Source organism: Lactuca sativa, chromosome 2 (genome assembly GCF_002870075.4).
Source record: "Lactuca sativa cultivar Salinas chromosome 2, Lsat_Salinas_v11, whole genome shotgun sequence".
NCBI lineage: Eukaryota > Viridiplantae > Streptophyta > Magnoliopsida > Asterales > Asteraceae > Lactuca > Lactuca sativa.
In genome coordinates, this window is record NC_056624.2 from 229,708,672 (window position 1) to 229,732,026 (window position 23,355).

At 36.2% G+C, this 23,355-nt stretch overlaps 1 protein-coding gene and 1 pseudogene across 1 annotated transcript; both read right to left on the reverse strand.

Moving 5' to 3' along the window:
* Positions 1 to 232: 232 nt before the first annotated feature.
* LOC111903285 (protein COFACTOR ASSEMBLY OF COMPLEX C SUBUNIT B CCB2, chloroplastic-like) lies at positions 233 to 8,989 on the reverse strand (annotated as a pseudogene).
* A 4,128-nt stretch (positions 8,990 to 13,117) lies between these two features.
* LOC111903224 (protein COFACTOR ASSEMBLY OF COMPLEX C SUBUNIT B CCB2, chloroplastic) lies at positions 13,118 to 15,224 on the reverse strand. Its single transcript, XM_023899001.2, has 6 exons — positions 14,751 to 15,224; positions 14,508 to 14,579; positions 14,294 to 14,437; positions 13,732 to 13,891; positions 13,474 to 13,653; positions 13,118 to 13,265 (listed from the first exon to the last, which is right to left on the reverse strand). The coding sequence occupies exons 1-5, from the start codon at positions 15,207 to 15,209 to the stop codon at positions 13,475 to 13,477; spliced, it is 1,014 nt and encodes a 337-aa protein (XP_023754769.1). The 5' UTR covers positions 15,210 to 15,224; the 3' UTR covers positions 13,118 to 13,265; position 13,474.
* Between the last annotated feature and the right edge of the window lie 8,131 nt (positions 15,225 to 23,355).

The following is a 23,355-nucleotide window of genomic DNA, read 5'->3' on the forward strand; positions in this document are numbered from 1 at the left end:
AAAATACACATCAAAACATTCCCAGGTACAAAGAGCCTGTCTTCTCAATCCCTGCAACACAAGGAATCTTGATGAATCATGGTTCACAATATTCATCAATTTTAATTAACAGGAGTTTAGACGGAAAAAGAAAATTGGAAAATAGGTAGACAAGTAAATGATTGCTAATTCATTATGTCCAAATTAAGTCAAGAAGATATAAAAATCAAAATAAGGGATATTAAGTATTACCTCAAAACTTTTTAGCAATGGCTGTTATCCAGACTCTATCTTTATCATTATATGCATAACTAATGCTTGATGCCAACACAAACCTTGTAATCTTTAGATAAATCCATGGTTTTGGGTGTGTTCCAATAGCCACATACGCATATTACATCTTGGATAGATATAAGCTATACCAGTTAAACAAAGAAAAAAGAATAGCATATTCAGTATAAAAAATTGGACTTAATGCAAGAAACAACAACATCCTTCCATTTATATGTGTATTGTAGCATCCTACTTTCATTTCTTTCGATTACAACATTCTCATTGTAGGATTATACTCTAAATAATGTATCCGATTATAATAGTGAAAATTGTTTGGTATTAAAATGATATTGCTATAACAGGAAAGATTTTCAAAGTACATTGATGTTATAAGAAGATTAGAAATAAAAGTAGGATGATATATATGGAAATCAATGAAAATATGTTGTTGTTTCTTGCATATAACCCTTAAAAGATATACTAATCCATAGATTAAGATAGTATGATGCAAGTCATGGACGTGGTGACAACATACCACATAAATGGTGTTTGTGTTACGTAATAGTGTGTAGGATCCCCAGGCTCAATCCTCCTTCATGGATTTAGATATATGCGGTGACATTGCAAAGATTTGCTCAACGCCTTCAGGGATGTTTGCTTGAATAACTGGAGTAGCACCCTGAATTTGTGTTTCTTTCTAAGTATCAGGATGACAACGAAGAACCAGAAGAAAATAATAAAAGCTTCACCTTCAGAAACTGCCCAATGTAGGGAAACATGACTGAGAATGCTGCCAAAGAAAGACCAAGTAACTCCGTTCTCTGAAAAAGCCATACAAGTTAAACAAAATCAATAGGAAAGGTTAAACGTTTTATAAACGTATATGTATAGATTTTGAAGCAGGACATCTATGCTTCAAAGAGGATATATAACTTCTTTCGGATTGCACATAACCTTTTCGTTCAAATAGATTACTCACAACCTGGGTCGGCGTCACGGTGGTGGAATTTGAACCTAGAAAGTGATTTAAAAGCAGGAGAGTTCCAAATGTATAGCCAATCCATCTGGGTAAATACGATTCGTCCAATCCATGAATCCCTAATGTGAAGCGAAGAACGAATAGATTGAGTTGTTGCTGTTGATTTTTGGAATTGTCGGCGCCAAAGCAGCTTATTTTGGATGATTTTCTTGTGTCAGTGAGAATATTTTGGACAGGGAAAAAAGAGGGTGTCTATTGCTTATTGTTTATTTCCACCGCAAAGTTAATAAGCAATAAGCTAATAAACTATAAGGCGTGTTCGGCAAAATTAGCTGGTAGCGGTTAGCGGGTAGCAGGTAGCGTTTGATTTTGGAGTTGAAAGCTATTGCATGTAGCTTTTGACTTTGGAGCGTTTTGTGTAGGTTAAAAGCTAAACGTTTCTGTCGCCAAACGTGACTTTTTATTTTTTACTAACGTTTTCTTAAAAGTTTGATGCAGAAGCTCCCAAACGATGCGTGCCGAACACGCCCACTGGAAGTGTTGAGGCCATTGAATTTGGGGGCAAATTTGGAGAAAAATAGTGGAGGGAATAAGGAACAGGGTACAACTATGGTTCATTTTAAGTAGGATTGTGTGTGGGTCGGTTTGGATAGGTTTTGGACCCAAACCCAACCCAACCCATAAATGGTCAATTTCTGGTTTTCAGAACCCAATAGGACTGGTTTCTGGTCGGTTCGGTTTCTCGGGTTTTGAGGTCGATTTGTGCGGTTTTTTGGTTTCTTGGGTTCAACCCATACACTCACGGGTTATGGGTTTAAACCCATAGGTTTTGGGTTTAACCTATTTTCCATAAATGAAGCAACAAGTTAAATATTTTAAAAAACACCAAATTTAAGTTAAATACTTCAGAAAACATGAGTCTTACAACAAAGAGTCTATTACAAGTTGCAACCAAAGCCCGAAATAGTCTATTACAACCAAAACACGATCAAGTATGGGTAGGTTTCTCGGGTTGGGGGTCCGTTTCTGGGTAAAAACCGAAACCGAACCCGATTTTTCGGTTTTTAAAAAGTTTAAACCTTAACAGTCAATTTTTCTTCGGTTTTGGTTTTTTTGGTTTCGGTTTCGGTTTCGTCGTTTTTAGTCGGTTTCTTGGTGGGTTTGCTCACCCCTAATTTTAAGGGTAGATTCTGCATCCAGGGTGCGGCAACTGTTGTAGACGATGTAAGCAGTAGAGAAGTTGAGATTGTCCTATCAATTGTAGGAACTAACAACTTAGAAGTCCTTTCTTGGGCTTTGTTGTGTCATGTGGCCCAGTCCCATAGTTCTAAATTGCCCAAAATTTAGTCTAAATATAGTTTGGACCTTGGATTTGGAGGCAAGAGCGATACATAAAAATTGAAATCCCCAAATCGGGATATCAGGACTGATCGTAATCTCTTGTTCATCAAAATCCGTCTGGTACTTAAAAATTGAAATCCCGTCTGTCGGTTGCCTTCTAAACAACGCATTCATCTCAAGTTTCTCGATTCTAAACTTCTAACTATGTGGTTGATTTTCTCAAACGTTTCTATTACACCTAACCCTCGTCTTAGTATGTATTTTTATTATTTGAAAATCGTTTCAATGAAGTTGATTACGACAACTTGATTGGCTTGGAATCTTAATTCTTGCTAACAGTTAATGGTTACTTTGGATATTTAAACACAACAATGAAACTGGATTGGTTGTTTAATCTTTAACTATGAAACTTAATTGCTTAAATGAATGAAGTTGATAGCTTACTTCCATAATTCTCCTCAGCGGTAAAAATGATTATCTGTTTGTAGTATCTTTCTTAGAAGTTTGTAATGTGTACATATCAACTTGATTTAGTCTTTCAATTGAATTCCACTTGCTCAATTCTTGTTTTTTCATTTTGAAGGAGCCAAGAGGTATAAATAACTGAGTATGGAGGTTGATAATGATAATATTAAAAGACAAGCGGTAGAAGAAGAAGATAGATTGAGCAGCTTACCAGATGAGCTTATTCATAAGATATTGTCTTATTCGATGAGCACCTGAACTATGTTGAGAAGCCGGTATCTATTTTCGAAAGAAAGATGAAGCTCTTGCGCAACAAAGAGATACCTTTGGTAAAGGTACAGTGGCAGCATTGGAGAGGCTCCGAGTGGACTTGGGAGCCGGAGGCTGAGATGCGGGAGCGTTATCCCGAGTTATTCACCATAGTAGACTTCGAGGACGAAATCCAGATCAATTGGGGGAGAATTTTAACATCCCGATGTCCAGGTACTTCTAAATTCATCCTTATAATTCTATTTCATGTCATTTTGGTCCCTAAGTCCAAGAAGTTATGATTTGAAGCCCTAGTGGCAATTTCATAAATATGGAAAGATGAGTACGCCATGCGTACATGTGTGTATGTTGAATGTACTAGGGAACGCCCAAGTATATTGGGAGTACACTTATGTACATGAGGCGTACTAGCTTCAGGAGGAAAACCCTAATTTTTAGGGTTTGAGTGGTATTTAAGCAACATTATGTCTCACCTTCCCTCACCTTTTCGTCCTCCACATCCTTTGAGACGTTTTTGCAAACCTTATCCCTCTTAGTATGTGTTTTGAGCTCAAGAGTGTGTTCTTGGCGTGTTGAAGGAGGAAGACGTTGCATTGAGGAGCCTTGAAGTGGAAGCAAGCTTGTGGATCTGGGATATTTGCCTTCTTGAGGAGCTCTAGAAGGTATAAAGTCCATACCTTGATGTCTTGGATGTTAGATCCCATTTTTAGGTGTTTTAACTTTTATGTTACTTTTCTAGTCCCAAAGGTCACATCTTGTGCATGGTTTGTTCTTGTCCTTTTGAGTTGTCCTTTCAGGCCCCATGAAGGGTCCTAATCCATAAAAATGAGGTCCCAATTTGCTTCATACATCATGTAGATGGTCTTAATGGATTAAGACCTTGTGTTAAGCACTTTGTGGCCTTGTAAAGTCATAAAGTTGGAAACTTTATGACTCTAGGGTGCATTTGGACCTTACATCTGAAATATGGGCTTAAGTGCTTAAGTCATTAAGCACTAAATGGAGTTTGGAGGTTGTGAGGGTATGCCCCACATACATAGGAGTACGCCCCGCGTACTCGGTCAACACGCCAATGGTGGTCTTCTGTGAGGCTTCGCGTATGCTAAGTGTACCTTCGGAGTACCCCCCACGTACTCGCATGAGTTAGCCTTGTTGAGTTGACTCAGTTGAGTTGACTCGGCTGGGTTGACTCTGTTGACTTAGTGGGTTTGACCAGTTGACTTTGACTTTGACCAAGTTTGACCTTGAGGGTATTTTGGGATTTTGATGGAATTAGTCACTTGGTGGAAATACGTATCGATTAGAGAGCTGAGAATCGGAGTCGGGCCTCATCAGTTCTATTCAATTTGCGAGGTGAGTTTTCCTCACTGTACTTATGGGTCGAAAGTACTAATGTCGGCCCATTGGATTGATATCCTGTTATGCATGCTATTGTATTGTAGTGATCTGTTAGATCAGTATCATGGTATATAGGATGATGCAATGCTTAGTGATTTGTATATATGTTTGACTAGTTGTAGACTGATATATGATTATCTGTTATATGTGAACATGTTTGGTCGATGGATGAGGTTTTACTGCTTTGTGCGTAAACCAACAGGTCGGAGCATACCAACCCGATGGTTGAATGGGCACAAGGGTATTCCATCCCGAGGATGATTGGACCCATAATATGTTGGCATTGTAACCCGATGGTTGAGGGACTGGGGTATTCCAACCCGATGGTTGATTGGACCTATAGTATGTCGGCATTCCAACCCAATGGTTAAGGGGCTTGAGGTATTCCAACCCGATGGTTAATTAGACCCATAGTATGTTGTTATTGTATATGTGTTATTTGTTTGTGTGTTGGTACTTTGGAGGAACTCACTAAGCTTTGGGCTTACAGTTTTGGGTTATGTTTCAGGTACCTCAGATGATCGCGGAAAGGCGAAGGTGTGATCGTGCACCTCCTCGTGTTTTGATTTATGATTTTAGGAAAAATCTGATATTAATCATGTTTGAAAACTATATTGTAAACCATTATGATTTTTGGGTTGGTTTTAAAAGTTTAAATTTTTCATGATTTTTATGGATGTTACAAAAATTCATCCAGTGTTCCATGTAAGTGTCCTCAAAGCTTATAATCGCGATGAAGAAGATCCATCGAGAAGCAAATTGTAACATCCTAAAATAATGATCCAAAAATTTCATTTTTAATTTAAGTAAAACAGTATTCCAAACATCAATCATACATTCCCAAATAAACAAGTGTATCAAATGTCATAAAAATCAGAGCGAAATCTCAATCGCGGAAATCCCAATGGTGTGTGCGATGCAGTCAACTCGAGTTCATCCCTTTGAAATCGGAAGTACCTGAAACATAAACTAAAAACCGTAAGCACAAAGCTTAGTGATTTCCCCAATCTACCCCATACCATACATAATAAATCACATAATGGGCCCCCGCCCTACTTTGGGCCCCGCCCGACATCGAGCCCCACTCAGCTTACAGATCTGTTATTCTCAGGTCTTTCCTGCCATTGGGCCTCGCCCACTATGCACATACAATATAAATATCACATAAACATGCTAACACATATAATGATCACAAAACAATAGCATATGTTCCAGTTATCGGGCCTCGCCCGACATCGAGCCCCACCCAGTACACAACACATGCAAGAGTCACACAGAATCCTAACATACTAACATAATAAAAAAGGGTCGGCATTAGTGCCTTAGACCCGCTAATCCAGTGAGGAAAACTCACCTCGAATGCTGAATCTCACTGAAAATCCCTAGTTGTTTCCCTGAAGAATCCCCGAGCTATCAACACAAAATAGCACTCAATTAACACCTAGGTTCCAAATCCATACTTGGGGTAAAATGACCATTTTACCCCTAACATAGTTTTAATCAAGACTGAGGCCCAACTCGCCACCCAAACGAGCCCAAAACCAAATGATCCACCAAGGCCCACTTATGGCCCAATTTTCCAAATTGGACCCAAACCTTATATGGACCCTACCCTAAGCCCCAATAATTTTCCTTTGTAAAAGGCTTGATTCCTGATGGCCCATTAAGGACCAAAGCAACAAGGTCCAAAGACGTAACCCCAACTGAGGCTAAAAAGATGTGAAGCCCAATAGGTTGAGTACGCGGGGCGTACTCAACTATACGCTAAACATACACGCAACCTGGATTGTATGTCGTGCGTATGAACTTGTACGCTCAATGTACGAAGCTATTAAGCTAAAACTTGCCTTAAGATCTTAATTCCTAAGACTAACAACTTAAAACCTAGATCTAAGCCCTAGAGGATGCCAAGAACTATAAAGTCATTGACTTGGTGACTTTACATGCCCCAAAAGGTTCCAACTTCAAGATAAAGCATCAAAGTTTCACAAAAATGGCATAACTCATGCATGTATGGATTTATACCTTAAAGGTGGCAACTTTAAGACTTAGAAACCTCAAAAACGTCAAGATGGGAAAATCATAACTTCTGGAATGCATCAAACCACCAAATCTCACTCATAGGACCAAAAGTTAACCAAAAACAAGTTATAATTAGATCTAAGCTATGACACATCAAGATAAGAGTTGTATACATCTAAGGAGTGCCAAATGATGATGATATCCCGAATCTACAAGCTTCCACTCTCCCAATGAAGCTTCAAGATGATCTCCTTCCTTCAAAACACCAAAAATACACCCAAAAGACTTTCTAAGCTCAAGAACACTCAACTATGGAGTTAGGGTTTCCAGTATAGGGCTAGGAGGACAAGGAGGTTGAGTAAATGAGGGTTTCATGTCCATAAGGAAGATTATATAGTAGCCAACCCCGAAAATTAGGTTTTTCAAAATTCATTACGTACGCCCCGTGTACACTTCTGTATGCCTAACGTATGCCTCCGGATCCCCGATCAAACCTCCGTATGAGTACGCTAAGCGAACTACTTAGTACGCCCCACGTACTCGCTTTATAGCTTGTACGCTAAGCATACCTTGTGGTATGCCCCGCATAAAACTCAAGGACTAAAACGGACAATTTAAATAATACAAGGGAAAAAGAGAAACTTACCAAGATTCAAGTGCTACACAAATCACATCAAATCCCGGTAGCAAACGTAGTCTCCTATGAAAAGGAGGTGGACAAGATCTTAGTTGATAGAACAGTTCGCAAACGAGGCTCACCCAATTGGACATAATATTATGTTCGATGGATGGGACTACCCGATAATGAGTCCAGTTGGGAACGTGGGACTACCAGATAGTGAGTCCAGTTGGGAACGTGAACAAGATCAATGGCAGTTCTGAAGCAAAATCGAGGAGTACATATCTAAGACTTGACGAGGACGTCAAGGACTTAGGTGGGAGGGTGTCACGTTCGAGATTCTAGACTCTTCCGGAGTACTCGAGAAAGAGTGAGAACTTACAAGTATAGCCCAATAGACCCTAGAACGTCCTAGATTTCTCTAGGACATCGAAGAATGATTTAGCACATTTCACGAAGACTTGTAAATACATGTAGCTTGGTAGAATAATCTAGATTAGTTAGGAATGTAAGACTAATCTAGTAATATCTAGAAAGTTCCCTAGAGTGGGAAGAACAAGTATAAATAGGGAGGAGCTCATTTGCTCCAACCCATCGGAAAGTTTCTTTGTATTCTCTCAAGGAATTGTTGTAAGCATGACTTATTCGAAGTTACACTAAGTGGCACATGGTGATCGATTCGTCCCGTGACACATAACTCAAAACTGGCCACTGTTCATAAGAGCACTATGATTTTATTGTATATATAATAAATTGACATTTGAAATAAAACCCTAAATTAAAACATAATATATGAAAATTTGATTCTATAAACCACAATTATTATAATTTAGAAATCTTCCATAACTCTGTCCTATTACAAAAATTAAAGTCATATGCAATGTCTTGAGTATGGGTTGAAAATTAAAATGGGTTCCCCAAGAAACCATATGAGAAATTATAAAAACAAAACAAACATCCACCACTTTCTTGAACATGGAGGTTTTTGTGTGCAAGTCTAAGGCCCCGTTTGATAATTACTGAGTGAGAAAGTGCTGACTGGGAAAGATCTGTCTGAGTAATAAATTCTGACCGAGTAAGAAACCATGTTGTTTGATTGTACATCTGACTGAATGTATTGACTTATGCAAAATGACAATTTTACCCTGATTCATTAATAATAATAATAATAATAATAATAATAATAATAATAGTAATAATATTCATATTAATAATAATATAAATAATAATAATAATAATATTAATATTAATATTAATAATAATAATAATAAAGATGCTATATTCATTATCTCATCAGATCGTGTTCCTTGGGTATGATTTCTTTTTCCTTTCTCTATCTCTTTCTTCCTTCTTGCTGTCAACAACACACCACCAGTTGTATATGTTTTCTTTTTTCCGGCGAGATCACAGAGGCAATAGCCTCTTGCCCCTCTTCTTCCTGTTGATCGAAACAAATTGAGAAGCCACACCCAAACACCCATTTCCTTTTCATTTTGTCGGGTCAGGAAAGAAGCAAGAGGAGCTGCCTGAGCAGCCCCGATCACCACCACTGTTTTCGACAACAGCCACCAGTTGCCTCCTCCGCTTCCTCCCGCATTCCTCGGTTTGCTGCCGCCGTTTTCCTTCCTCAACAGATCTGCCATAACCGGACGATTTCCTTCCTTCCCCTTTCTTGTTTCTGTTTTGCTAATGCTCCACCAGACCACCCCGTTTGCTGTCTCTGTTCGTGTTTCTTTTTCCCTTTCCAGGATTAAATCGATGGATGTGATGATGGAGGATAAGAGTGATATTGGTTCAGGGGCAATGATGGAATAAATTTCAATCAGATTCAGTCAGCAAGTTTTTTTTGTATGAGTGAGTAAGACATTATTGACCCAATCAGATGTAAAATTGAGGCATATCAAACACATCCTGATGACCTAGTTAGAAAATTTTGTCTGAGCTGACCCACTCATATCCAAATCAAACAGGGCCTAACTAAAAGTTGTCACCATTAAACCCAAGAAGACATTTACTCAATAACAAAAACTAAAAATATTATATAGAATGTTTTCTCAATATCCCACTGTACAATAAAAGAGAAAAACAAACTATCTTCAACGTTGAACCCTAGTTTACGATCACTTCCAAAAACATCATCTCTAGCTTCAAATGACCTTTTCTTTCCCTTTTCCAACTGTTAAACTCTCTGTAATGTTCATGTTCTTACCAGCAGCAACCGATCCACCAAGATGTATTAGTTCATTCTTCATAACGTCCTTGAGTAACATGAGCATGGCATGCTTATCTAGGTTATTTTGGTTACGGAAAACCCACAACTGGATGATCATCTTGTCTTTAACAGAGTGATCAATCAAAATCTGCTTCCATGGAGTTTTGAGGCATGACATTGGAGGCTTGGAGTCGCACCTGTTCAGGTCGGATAAAACCAAATCAACTTTGTAGGGATTTTCATTAGGCCCATCAACGTACAAATCAACTTTTTCATCTTGCAACACCAAAAGATTCAAAATCTCTTTTTGTTTGATCTTGGAAAGAGGCATTATCAGGGTGTTTTTTTGCGGAGTTGCATCACTCTTGCAGAATTCTTTCTCGATCAATAACCTGGGGTAAACTACATGAATCACTCTCATGAAATCTTCGACGACAGGTGAGTTTTCTTGTTCAACATGAGTTCACGTTTTTGGAAGTCTTTTGCCACATCAATCAGCGAAGCACAATATTTAAAGGGTACACCTAGGCAACGACGTATTGTAACTTCTGCATTTCAACTTGTACGACCGTTTCCACATTGGTTACTACAAATAAAGAACATATTTACACAAAATACCCCAATATATATTAAAGTTCCATTTTTCAACCTTTAACTTTTAAATAGACTGTTTTTGTCAAATAATGATCCAAAAATTTTTGGTATGTGTTGTACAAGCTTGGTGTCGTAAATAAATGTTTATTTATGAGTAGAACAAAATTTATAAAACCACTTATCTTTTCAAAACACAATCAAATTATATCTTTCTCATTGTTTAACGTTATATTTCTACAAAAATATTTAATGATTATATACATTTGTAGTTTTGTACTTCATATATGAATATTTGGTTACATTAAAAAAGACTCATAAATTACATACATACGATCTAAATATACCAATTAAGAAAACTAATAAATAAACACATAGTCAACTATATCACATCGGTTATTTAAGTTTTAAAATTGCTTTAAAATGTTGCCAAAACTACAAAAGTATTATTTAGATTGATTAAGCTCTTTCATTTGAATGCATCATTCCTCTTGCTATAGTTAAACAAATCAAGTTGCTTCCTCTTGCTGCACTCTATAGTTAAATAAATCAAGTTGCTAAATGGTGAAGGATGAGTAATGTATGATCATCTTTGTTGTAAGCAAAGGGGGAGAGGGGGGAGGTAAGGAGAAATGACTTTTTATTAATTGCAATGTTTTTAGACTACGGCTAGTCTATTTGATTAATAAGATGGTCCAGATTTGAATCACAAATATATGAGAAAATATTATTATTTTCCGCTCAAAAAAATTAACCAAATTTATTACATTAATTTAGTTTATGTGACGTGCTATATTTTTGCCTAAAAATAAATATACTATTGTTTTACGATGAAAATATTATTATCTACAAATGTACATAACATATCTAAAATAGGGTACACGAGATATGTTTATGGGGAATATGACACACGATGTAACATTTATTTTTTCAGGTTTGCTTTTGGATCGTTGAGTTTTGATTTGTTGCAAGAAGGGTCCCCAATGTCAAAATCCATGACTTTTTGGTGTTGCTCGAGTACGCGGGTTGTACACCTTGGTACGCTGAGCGTACCAAGACCTTTCCCTTTATCAACCACCATCCCAAGATCGACCCTCTTTGCAAACCCTAGTTCATTTTGAGCATTTTAAGCTTTTTGGAGTGATTATGTGCTTCCCTGTTTGTGAAGAAGGACCTTCAAGGAGTAAGCTTTGCTCTCGAGACTTTGGATCCAACATCTCCTCTTTATTGTGCACCATTTAGAGTTAGCACGGAGACTTCTCCAGTCCAACAACCCGAGCGTTTATCTAGGTTTTTCAGTAGTTGTGGTGAGTTTCCTGACTAGAACCATGGGTCGAAGGCACTAATATCGGCTCATTGTTTGTTGTGTAGAATTTTGGATGCCTTGTGATGATTATATGGAAGACCAGGATTTGGCCCCTGACATTTGTATTAAAGACCAGGATCTGGCCCCTAACAGTTATATGAAAGACCAGGATCTGTCCTGACATTTATATGCAAGATCGAGATTTGGCCCCCGACACTGAACGAAAAGACCATGATTTGGCCCATGGCAAGAAACTACTATATGAATATGATTTGGCCTATAGCATTTATCTTCTTTCATGTATAATATGTGGTACTTGGGGAACTCCCTAAGCGTTATGTTTATAGTTTGTGTTTATGGTTTCAAATACTTCGAGTTTCGAAAGGAAAAGTCTGGCGTAATGGCACAACATCCTCCCCTCATGGATTTCGCATTTGAAATAATTTATACTATGATGATTTAATGTTATAATTTGTATGGGTTCAGAACAATTAATGAATGATTTGAATGACTTTTAAACGAAAAAAGATATTATTACTATTTTGTGATGTTACATACGAGATAACCTTATGTGTCAGTAAATAGAGAAACAGTAGGACATGTTTTTGTTTTTAATTTTCTTTTTTCTATTGGATTCTTTTACATGAAGTAAATTCACAACTTAATATGAGCCAAGTTTTAAAAAAAACAATTCTATAATTTTTTAAAATTATATAATACCGTAATCGGAATTCACAAATTAACGAAATAAAATTCACATTATAATGAATACAATTCACGAACTTAACATATATAGTAGCTCACATGTTAATATAAACTAATTTAAATAAAAAATTGTCAGATTTATTTACCGTCATCGAAATTCACAACTTAAAGGAGTAAATTCACAACATAATATATACAATTCACAAATTAACCGGATTAACCGGAGTAGTTCATAATTTAATAGGTTGGACTGAAGAAAAAAATTCAAAAGTTAACATACAAAGATGTTTTAATATATCAACAGCAGTTCCACTTATATACAAAAATTCCACTGCGCCGGATTTTCTCAAAGTTGAGGTTATTTAGGAAAATGTCAGCACCGGTTTAGCTTTCTACCAATGTGGCGGAACATAAATTCGAGGTGAACATGTCGTGTTCATTACAATGTTTAGTTGTTTAGTGTGGTGTATTAAATTTAAATGAATAATTGTGATCAATTGTAACAAGCCCGTAAATCTGACTGGTGATTAGATGTCATTGACATCGACATTAGATTTGAGAGAACAATGTTTGATTTAAAAACTGGCTTTTATGTAAACAAATTATGACAGTCGTTTATCTCTTAATTCTATTATAAAATTTGTCAATAAAATTTACATTTCATATGTACTGATATTGATTCAAATGATAATCTATATCTATATCTATTCCAGTTCTAAAGAATACTTCATTGTAATTTGGATTTCTTGAGTAATTCTATTCGGTTTCAGTACTTTAAACTCTATCATCGGTTTCAGTAATTTAATGCCAAACCCTTCCCATTTTGTCCTTTTCACACATACACATACATCCATAACCTACTTCTGCTTATGATTATTTTTTTTTATTATTTAGGGGTCAAATAGTGATCAGTTTAAATGGATAGTAACAGAACTAATTATGAAAAGGTAATGCAAATTTACTTCATTACTTGTATACTCTTTTATTTATTATTTCATTCAACCTAAAATAAGTATATCCTACTATACATTGTTTTTACAGCTGATTATCCACTAATCACTTTCAAAACACACTCCCCAGATACAAAAAAACTTCTCCTCAATCCCTGTAACACAAGGAATCTTGATAAATCACAACATTCATCAATTTTAATTAACAGGAGTTTGGAGAGAAAAAGAAAAAAGGAAAATAGGTAGATAGGTAAATGATTGGTGTCTTTGATACATTTAACCAAGTTTTTTTTGGCTTAACCTATTAAGTCATTTTGTCCAAACTAAGTCCAAAAGTAACAACCATATGCATTAAGTGCTTACCTCAAAACTTTTTAGCAATGGCTGATATCCAGGCTCTATCTTTATCGTTATATGCATAAGTAATGCTTGATGCCAACAACACAAACCCTGTAACCTCGTCTTTAGAGTTGTTCCCTTTAAGCACAGGCAAAACCAATACAGAACGTGTCTCTTCAGGAAGCATGTCCCAGAGCTCAGAATCTGAATTTTTTTTTTATCACATTTCATTACTTTTAATTTTTATCGGCTAAAAATCTTTTCAACCATATGATAATTCACCTGATCTTTGAGGAAAGTAAAGGGTATCTGTCAAATTAAAGAGGCCAATACGTTGTATTTGTTCCTTAAACCATTCAACAGCTTGTTCTTTTGATAAATTCATGGTTTTGGGTGTGTTCCAATAGCCACGTACGCATATCACATCTTGGATAGATATAAGCTATATACCAGTTAAACAAAAAAAAAAAAAAAATAGCATATTCAATATGAAAAATTGGACTAAATGCAAGAAGCAACAACATCCTTCCATTTATATGTGTATTGTAGAATCCTACTTTCATTTCTTTATATTACAACATTCTCATTGTAGCATTATGCTTTAAATAATGTAATTGATTATAGTAATGAAAATTGCTTGGTAGTTAAATGGCATTGCTATAACAGGATAGATTTTTAAAGTACACTTATGTTATAAGATGATTAGAAATGATAGTGGGATGCTGTATATAATAAACAAATGAATGAAAATATGTTGATGTTTCTTGCATATAAACCTTAAAAGACAAACTAATCCATTGATTAAGATAGTATAATGCAAGTCTTGGACATGGTGATGACATACCACAGAAATGGTGTTTGTGTTACGTAATAGTGTGTAGGATCCCCAGGCTAAATCCTCTTTCATGGTTTCAGATATATGCTGAGACATTGCAAAGATTTGCTCAGCGCCTTCAGGGATGTTTGCTTGAATCACTGGAGTAGCACCCTGAATTTGTGTTTCTTTCTAAGTATCAGGATGACAACGAAGAACCAGAAGAAAATAATAAAAGCTTCACCTTCAGAAACTGCCCAATGTAGGGAAGCATGACGGAGAATGCTGCCAAAGAAAGACCAAGTAACTCCGTTCTCTGAAAAAGCCATACAAATTAAACAAAATCAATTGGAAAGGTTTAGCGTTTTATAAACGTATATGTAAAGATTTTGAAGCAGGACCTCTATATTTCAAAGAGGATATGTAACTTCTTTCGGATTGCACATAACCTTTTCGTTCAAAATCCTGAGTGAAATAAATTACTCACAAGCTGGGCCGGCGTCACGGTGGTTGAATTCGAACCCAGGAAGTGATTCAAAATCAGAAGAGATCCAAATGTATAGCCAATCCATCTGGGTAAATACGATTCATCCAATCCAGGAATTCCTAACGTGAAGCGAAGAACAGATAGATTGAGTTGTTGCTGTTGATTTTGAGAATTGTCGGCGCCAGAGCAGCTTATTTTGGATGATTTCCTTGTGTTGGTGACAATCTTGAAGGTGTTGAGGCCATTGAATTTGGGTGCGAAATTGGAGCAAAGAGTGGAGGGAATAAGGAACAGGGTACAGCTATGGTTCATTTTGAGGGTTGAGGACTGATGACTGCGTGCGGGTGCGCAAACTGTTGTGTTGTAGACGATGTACACGGGTCTAGACCCGACCCAAACGGATCCGGAAAATCTGGAAACCGAAATTTGATTATTTGTGGAATCGGTCATCGGATCCATAAAAAAACCGGTTCCGGTTACGGTATCAGGTAAACTGATTTATAACCATTTTGAATCAGATTGGGGCTTGGAACCAAGTTGGAGCCGGATATAGATTTTGAAACCGGTTTAGAATTGGAATTTCAGAGTTAGAAGCGGATTTCATATCATTGAATTGTTAAAGATATAACTTAGTTAAGGATAATTGCTTTACGGAACTTTATTGTTGTGTTTATGCTTATGAATGGTAAAAAAATAGAAATGCTTTGCTTGAAAAAATAAAAAAGATACATATCACATAGTAAAATTGGATAAAAAAAACTGGTCAAATATTTAAATAAATATGTAGTTTACATGTTTATTCAACTACAAATAACACCCAATGTTTTTTTCTTGTGGTAGTTTCGAGGAGTAATATGTAAGAGGTTTTTTTTAGTCAATTGATTCAAGTCCATTCAAATTTTCGGTTTCGGATCTTGGACGTGCTTAGCCCTAAACCCAATGGATCCATACCTAGCATACCCGATTGTTGTGGGTATAAATTTTGACTTACTACTTTTATATCTTGAACTTGTACTAACATATCGGCAAAGCCAAGATCTTAGATTTAATCAATATATTGGACTGTCGTTGAGTTTTTTTGTGAAATCTTATACATGAACTTAAGGCTCGATGAAAAAGGAATCGACCAAGTCAAACCACATGTGGTCAATGTCTCATAAACGTTGAAGACCCTCATAAAAGTCGAGTCAATCGAAGATCACAGAAGATCCCAAGAATGTCAGAATTATAGTTATCATTGTTATGTATATAAAGACTAGCTAATTGATGCACACATAGACACTTCCACTTGAGCACATTCACACCGTTTCTAAGATTATCTAGCACTTGTAATTTTATTTCGATTGAATATAAGTTCTAAAGCAGGTGATGTCATCATCTCTCGAGGTTTTATGTCAGAGATCCAAAATGATTAAGTGTTTTCCTCGTAATTTACTATGTTCTTGCATTTACTTTCATTCACTTGTTGCTTCATCGATAACAAGTTACTCTACTGTTCACTTAATTGTTAATTTGTTTTATCAATTAAAATTACTAAGATATTTTTTGGTATCTTGGTATCTTTTTTAGTATCTTAAAGCTTCATTATGTATATTCACTTATCACTCACTTTAACATTATTTTTGTACCAAATAAACTCATTTACATCTCAAAAATACTACACTTTAACTTAATAGCTCTTCGAACACTATTGTTTTCCACCTCAAATCTTGGGCACAACCAAGATCTTCAACATATTTCAAAATCTTAAGCACTCCAGTTTTTAACATCGTATTTTAAACATCACACCACATTTACTAAATTAGTTTCGAAGTTAGTTTGTTACTTTTTGGCTAAAACAATTTGGCACCATCCATGGCACAAGTGGTGTTATCATATTTTTCTCGTTAAAGTCACTCAAAAAGCTTTTTTAAGATTTTCAATCACTTACACATTTTTGCACCAAAGATGTCTTCTTTACCAAAATTCACTTCTAGAACTACTCCATCCATCTCACTAATCAGAGTCTACCCCCACCTCTTGTTGTCACCTCACAAAGAAGGAATGTTGAGATCCCTAGAAGGACCGTTCCAACATCCTCATTGATTCAATATTTGGGAATTACAACCCAATAAATACCAATTATGGTCTCGAACAATGAGATCATATCCATACCGACCATAATGGAGCAACATATCACTAAGTAAAGCAAAACTAATAAGATGTTGTTTGAAAGAATGGAGACACTAGTCTCAAGCCTGAGAAGACCTATGGAAACTACGCCAACTCCATCTTCGATGTTACAACCCAAGATCCTGAATTTTGAGACTGGTGCATGTTGAGACTGGTGCATGTAACATCCTTTTTCCATGTATTCATTTCTGACTTTTAGCTATTTATTTTTGTTCATTTGGACGGTCCATGACGTGGCATAGGGAGTGTTACGACATGACACTCGATTGATGAGAAATGCGCATCCGCGATTGGGCATGGTGTGACGTTATGTTTGCCACGGCGTGGCAGCCGTTTTTACCTAAAACCCTAATTTCGGGATTGGGGCCCTATTTAAGGGCACTGATTCCTAGGGTTGCCTCATTTGGCATACTCTACTCTCTAAAAACAAACCTTATCCAAAACCCTAGCCTCCATTTGTGTTTCGAGTGCTTGAACTCCATTCTTGTGAAGGTTGAATGAAAATTTCAAAAAACCCAAGATCTAAACCTTCAAATTCATTTAGATGATGGGTCCAAAACAAAATATGCCAAACGATTGGCATGACTTGGGCGTAAGCAAGTTTTGTGACTTGGAAAAGTTCTGAAATCGATGAAGGGAAAGGGAATGATAGAACAGTGGTAAAAGGAACCTCATAGAAACAAACCTAAGACGAAGAAGGATGGTTTTCCTCAAAGTTGACCCGGGAACCCTAAAGATAGTACATTTGTAGAAACTTGCCTGATGACTGAAGTGATTCGACATCGACATTGGAAAAAAATACTAATTTCACTCTCAGTACCAGGTAATATCCCTAAATCTATGAAATCCTCGATGATGGGTTTCTCTAATCTAGCTCCAACCCGAACAATTTTCTTACACATGATCAAACAAAAGACGAGAGAATAAATGAATAAAGGGAGGAAAGTGGTTACCTAAAAGAGCATGAGGAAAACCTTGATGATCATGAGTTGAGTGAAGTTTGAAATGAGTTCTTTGTGGGTTGATAAAAGGGTTTTCACATGCGAATCTCGGGCATTCAAAATTCAAACTTCTATGGATAATTGACAGATAAGATTGATCCTATAAAAACGGGCCATATCATATCAACACAATTCACCCTCAATGTCTAGAAATCTCCAATAACCCAGGATCCTGGATTGAAGATTTTTGGGGGCAATTGTTATGGGTAGAATTTTCATCTTACTATTTCTATATCTTTATCTAACATACCGAGCAAACCCAAGATCTTGGAATTAATCAATATCTTGTTCTACCATCATGTTTCTTTTGATATTTTATGGATGAATTTAGAGCTTGACAAGAAAGGAATGGACCGGGTCAAAACTCACGTAGTCACTGCCTCATGAACGTTGAAGATCATCATAAAAGTCTGGTTAAGCATGGATCAAGGAAGATCCCAATAATCTCAGAATTTTAGTTATTATTGTTATGTATATAAAGACAAGCTGATCAACATTCACACACACACACTGGCTATTACTTTCTCTTTGATTCTATCGACACTTGAACACATTTACATCATTTCTAAGATCAACGAGTACTTGTAATTTTATTTTGATTTAATATAAGTTCTAAGGCAGGTGATTTCATCACCTCACAAGGTTTTACGTCGGATATCCAAAAGGATTATGGGCTTTCCTGATAATTCTTTATGTTCTTGCATTTACTTTAATTTACTTGTTGTTGTGTAACAACGTAAATTTTCAAATAAATTTTTTATTTTTAAAAATCACGTAATCCTCATAACATAGTTCATAAAACCCCAAATGACAAGATTTTCAAAAACACATATTCATAAAATGTTTTAAACACAATCCAGGATCCTCAAAATGTGACTCCGACTCGTGTGTACGATCAAGTCGGCGTCTTCCCGTGATCCTGAGAAGTACCTGAAACACATAATACATAACATGGTAAACACGAATCTTAGTGAGTTCCCCAAAGTACCACACACATCACATTAGCCACTCGAGGCTAAATCAATATGACCCTCCGGTCAATGTGTCTCAGTGGGGCCCTCCAGTCCGAACTCAATAAGCTCATAATAATAATACTCAACATAAATCACAAAGACATAATGCAAGATATCATAGTACATAGTAAGCACATAAGGCACCTCGGTCACACAAATATAACACTCATGGTAAGTATAGTGAGAAGACTCATCTCGCATGAAATCGGATAACCTCGAACTCAAACCACCGGTCTAGCCTCCGCCTAACACATACGATAATTATTTCTAATTAATAACGACTCTCAAAGAAGCTAGACTAACCCTTCTACAAACTTACAAAAGGATAAAAGACCATTTTACCCTTCCATGGCCTTAATAGTCCACAAATTGACCAAACCCTAAAAGTCAACGGCAGCGCGTATGCCGCGCGTACCATCCATCTACGTTGGGTGTACTCCATCGCCATGCATGCATTGAGGATTCGCGACCCTACGCTGCACGTATTGGGATTACGCTCAGTGTACGTCCCACTTTTGCTCTTCCTACTCATTTGGTCTTAATCCGTTAAGACCTTAGTAGTGGTGGAACGCGAATGTGTTATAAACTAAACTTACCATTCTTACACAAAAAAAAAAAACAATGGTTTTCATTAACCAAAAATACATTGAAAAATAATTTACAAAAAAACTGCAACAGTTCATTAACCAAAAATACACCAAATAATCAATGGTTTTCATCTTTCCCATGATTATATCTATGAAAATCAAAATGGATGAACATATCATTCAATAAAAATAAAAAATTAGACAAACAGAAGCAAGACTCATCACTCGTCAATTTATTTTAGACAAAAATTAACAAAAAACTGCAACAATTCATTAATAGTTTTAGTGGGTTTGGTGTAAATAAATAAGTGAATAAATGTTTTTTTTTCATAATAAATCTTTCAAGAAATTGATTGATTCTAATAAAAAAGGATTTTTATAAATTTTAAGAAAATTTCCACTTTTAGAATGAGGTTCTATTGGAACTCAATGTTTGTCTATATGCTCAAATTGAATACTCTTTGTTCTTCTTGATTCTTGAAGTCAAAATGTTCTACAATTAGAAATGCATAATGTGATATCAAATTTCAAGACCTTTAAGCCTGTTACTATATGTAGAAACGGTTTTAGCATTTCCCATAAATTGGTCAAATCTCAAATATAACTTCATCAAATTCGTATTCTTTCTGACAGGTTAGATAAAATCCTGATTGTATTTGATTTTGTTAACATATAGTTTTTATTTTAAATTTGATCAAAGTCAACAGATTTGTATTCTTTCTTACTTTCACATTTCTATTAACAGAAACAAAGAGAACTGGAGAAGAAAAACAGAGAGCATACCTGATTTTTGGTGAACTGTGGACAACAACAATGATGTTGCGGTGGTGTCCAGGTTCGGGCATTCAAGCGAAAGCAAACGAAGATGGGGTAGAAGTGGAACTACGAAAGTTTTAGGGATGATTGGAAGATTGATTTTGACTTCTAACTAGTCAATTGGTTTGGACTTCGGTCTACTGGAGAGCTGATTAGGAGGGGCCACAACCCAAAGTTGACAATAGTAGACCTATATTTACAAGATCTGATGTTATAAGGCTATTTCCATAATACACATCTTGCTGTAACATCCATGTTCCCAAGTATTTTTCATTTATGGCTTAAAATATAAAATGTTGGCAATTTCGGTCCTTAAAATGAGTTTTCTAGTAGTGCACGTAAATAAGAATGTGTCAACCAAACACGATATGTTATCAACCTCAGGTCGTGTGCTAGTGATAACTAAAATGTTTATTATCGATTGACTCTTGAAGCTCTCAAGATCAATACGACTCCCACTAACTTCTTGACATATGAGTTTTCTCTCAAGGAAAATTCATTGATGAGCTAAAACAATATTCAAAAGTTCATGTGGATTCTCTACAAGAAAACACTTCATAGAATAGGTCTCAATTTATCTTTTGTTTCTCGATTAACAAAAACATCACAAATCCAATTGTATATGTGCTAAGTGCTAGAGTAAGAAAACATCTTACTCCAATTATTTCAAGGTGTTTTCAAACTGTAAATTTGAAAATATTTTCAAGATATGATTTGTAGTTACTAAATCATGGCTTTACAACTTGATTTGGAACGAAGTATGACTCATATATGATTGAACTATTTCCAAAAATGTTTGATTCATCTTCTAAGTCATACAATTGCACTAATATATTCTTGGAGGAGTCAGTTGTGATGCAATTTCACAATTATTAGGATGATCATAAAACGTGATACTAAAGCATTCTCCTTTCTTATCGGATTGGAGAATCTTTTATCTTTCTGCATAATAGATTCTTCTTATTCGTTCTGCTACTCCTTGAATCTTTTCAAAGTATAAGAATTATGCTTAATCTTATAAACAAAATCATATTTACTGAAACATCAGAAAATCATGACGAATAGAGCTATTGTCATTTGTGGTGGATCTGAATAGTCCATATCAACATGTACTAGGTCCATTAGTCGTTCACTTGAATCACATAAACATGTGATCAATGAATTATTTATAATTTTCCAATGAACAAGATTCTCATATACTATACAATGTGACTTGTACAATACCAAGTATCTGTCCAATTGGTGATGATATTTCTTTTCACTTGGTCAGCTATGACAGTACCACATGAGATATCATAAGAATCAAATCCACAATTAATATTGCTAATATTAGAAACATAACCAATAATTTCATAAATTCCATTGCAATGAAATATAAAATAAGGCAACCAGATAAACCAAAATTTAACTTTTATTGAAAATAAACGAAAAATTGGAACTTGTCCTTGCTGGTAATAGCAATCTATTAAATTATCCTAACTCCCTATGACACATTCTTATGAAACCATAACTCGAACAAATCACTGATCCTCTAAGAAAAATATCCAACTCTCCCCTACTTAGGGTTCAGACCACAACCAACTGGCGTTTGCAAACAAGCCAAAACTCAAACCGGCTCACTCAGATGTGTAGCATCCCTGGACCTTGAGATATATAACATAACACAAGATGATATTCTAGATAAAGGACCAAGTAAACTCAAAGAGATTCTGAATCTCAGATGGAGACCTTGGGAACTACCTAATCATGGATGCCTCTAACATCAAGAATTCCATGCAGATGCACAAGCAAAACACCAACTTCCCATCTAGGAACAAAATGATTACTGCACTCCTCGCCTGCAAATTCCAACCGAAAATTCATCACAATAATCATTCATAAATACGAAATACATCACTCTCTTAGTCGGGATACATCAGAGACAACAAAAGTTTTCGCTCCTAATTTACATTCCCTGATCACTAAAAACCACCAGCTAACACCTGATCCACATATATTCCAAGAAAGCAGATCCTTGCTCTCATCCTAAAGAAACCATACCATAAAAGTCCTCTTGTGTGCTCCCACACTGCCGTATTGTCGCCCAAAAACCGCAGACATGTAGCCCCATGTTGGGTCTACATACCAACTATGAAAATCACATGTTTGCTCACTCTCTCCTATGAACACTGAAGCTTGGAAGAACATAGCCTCTACCGAAGATAGTGACATTCCAATCCATCTATCAATCATTCCACCTCCGACTGTAATCCTCGAGTCAATCAAAACAGTCACTCCTTCCTTGAGTTTTGTGACTCAAATGGCATTACCCTCGAGCAAGGCCCTCGAGATCTCAAAATCAACTAACTTACCTAGGTCTACACCATTCAAACCCAAACTGACATGGCCACTAAATCCCAAACAATCACCAGACTCGCCTCAGCCTAAACATCCATAACCACAAGATTGACACATACAAAATACTGCCACGAATCATGATACCAACCATGCCATCTACCCCCAACCAGCTCCTTAGAATCCTGGTGACTTACCTTGATTCGAGTATGGATCTTGTGCTTCCGGTATTACGGGCCCAATACCTTTCACACCTATCCATACTTTCCTCAAGAATCATCCCGAATCCTCTAAGTTACATCCTCAAATTGGTACTCTAAGTACCTACTAAACAATGCATCCATACCCACACTTCCTAGCCACTCCTAGGATTCTAACCTCACCCTACTTATCAACTGATGAAGAACTCCTGCTAATTTCAGATAACTACTTCATGTATACCGTCACATGCAAAAAAGTTTAGATAATCTTTCAAGTAAAAGACTCAGACAAGAAATGTGCAATAGAGCCAAATCCATCATTCTGAGATTATTTAACCTTTGCAGCATGTGATTGAACGTGTTCACTTAATTGTTAACCCACATCAATTAAAGTCCCATAAAGCACAAAGCAAGTAGCATTCATGCAACAACACTCCTAGCCATAACCAATCAAAGGACATATCAGCTCGCTCGCCCAAAAA

What these genes read in the sequence shown, in the direction of transcription:
- LOC111903224 (XM_023899001.2), bottom strand. Translation starts at nt 15,209, where the DNA reads ATGGATCCGATGACCGATTCCACAAATAATCAAATTTCGGTTTCCAGA. An exon ending in CCGTGACGCCGGCCCAGCTT is followed by an intron (nt 14,580 to 14,750) that starts GTGAGTAATTTA and finishes TGGCTTTTTCAG; the next exon opens with AGAACGGAGTTACTTGGTCT. An exon ending in ACATTGGGCAGTTTCTGAAG is followed by an intron (nt 14,438 to 14,507) that starts GTGAAGCTTTTA and finishes ACACAAATTCAG; the next exon opens with GGTGCTACTCCAGTGATTCA.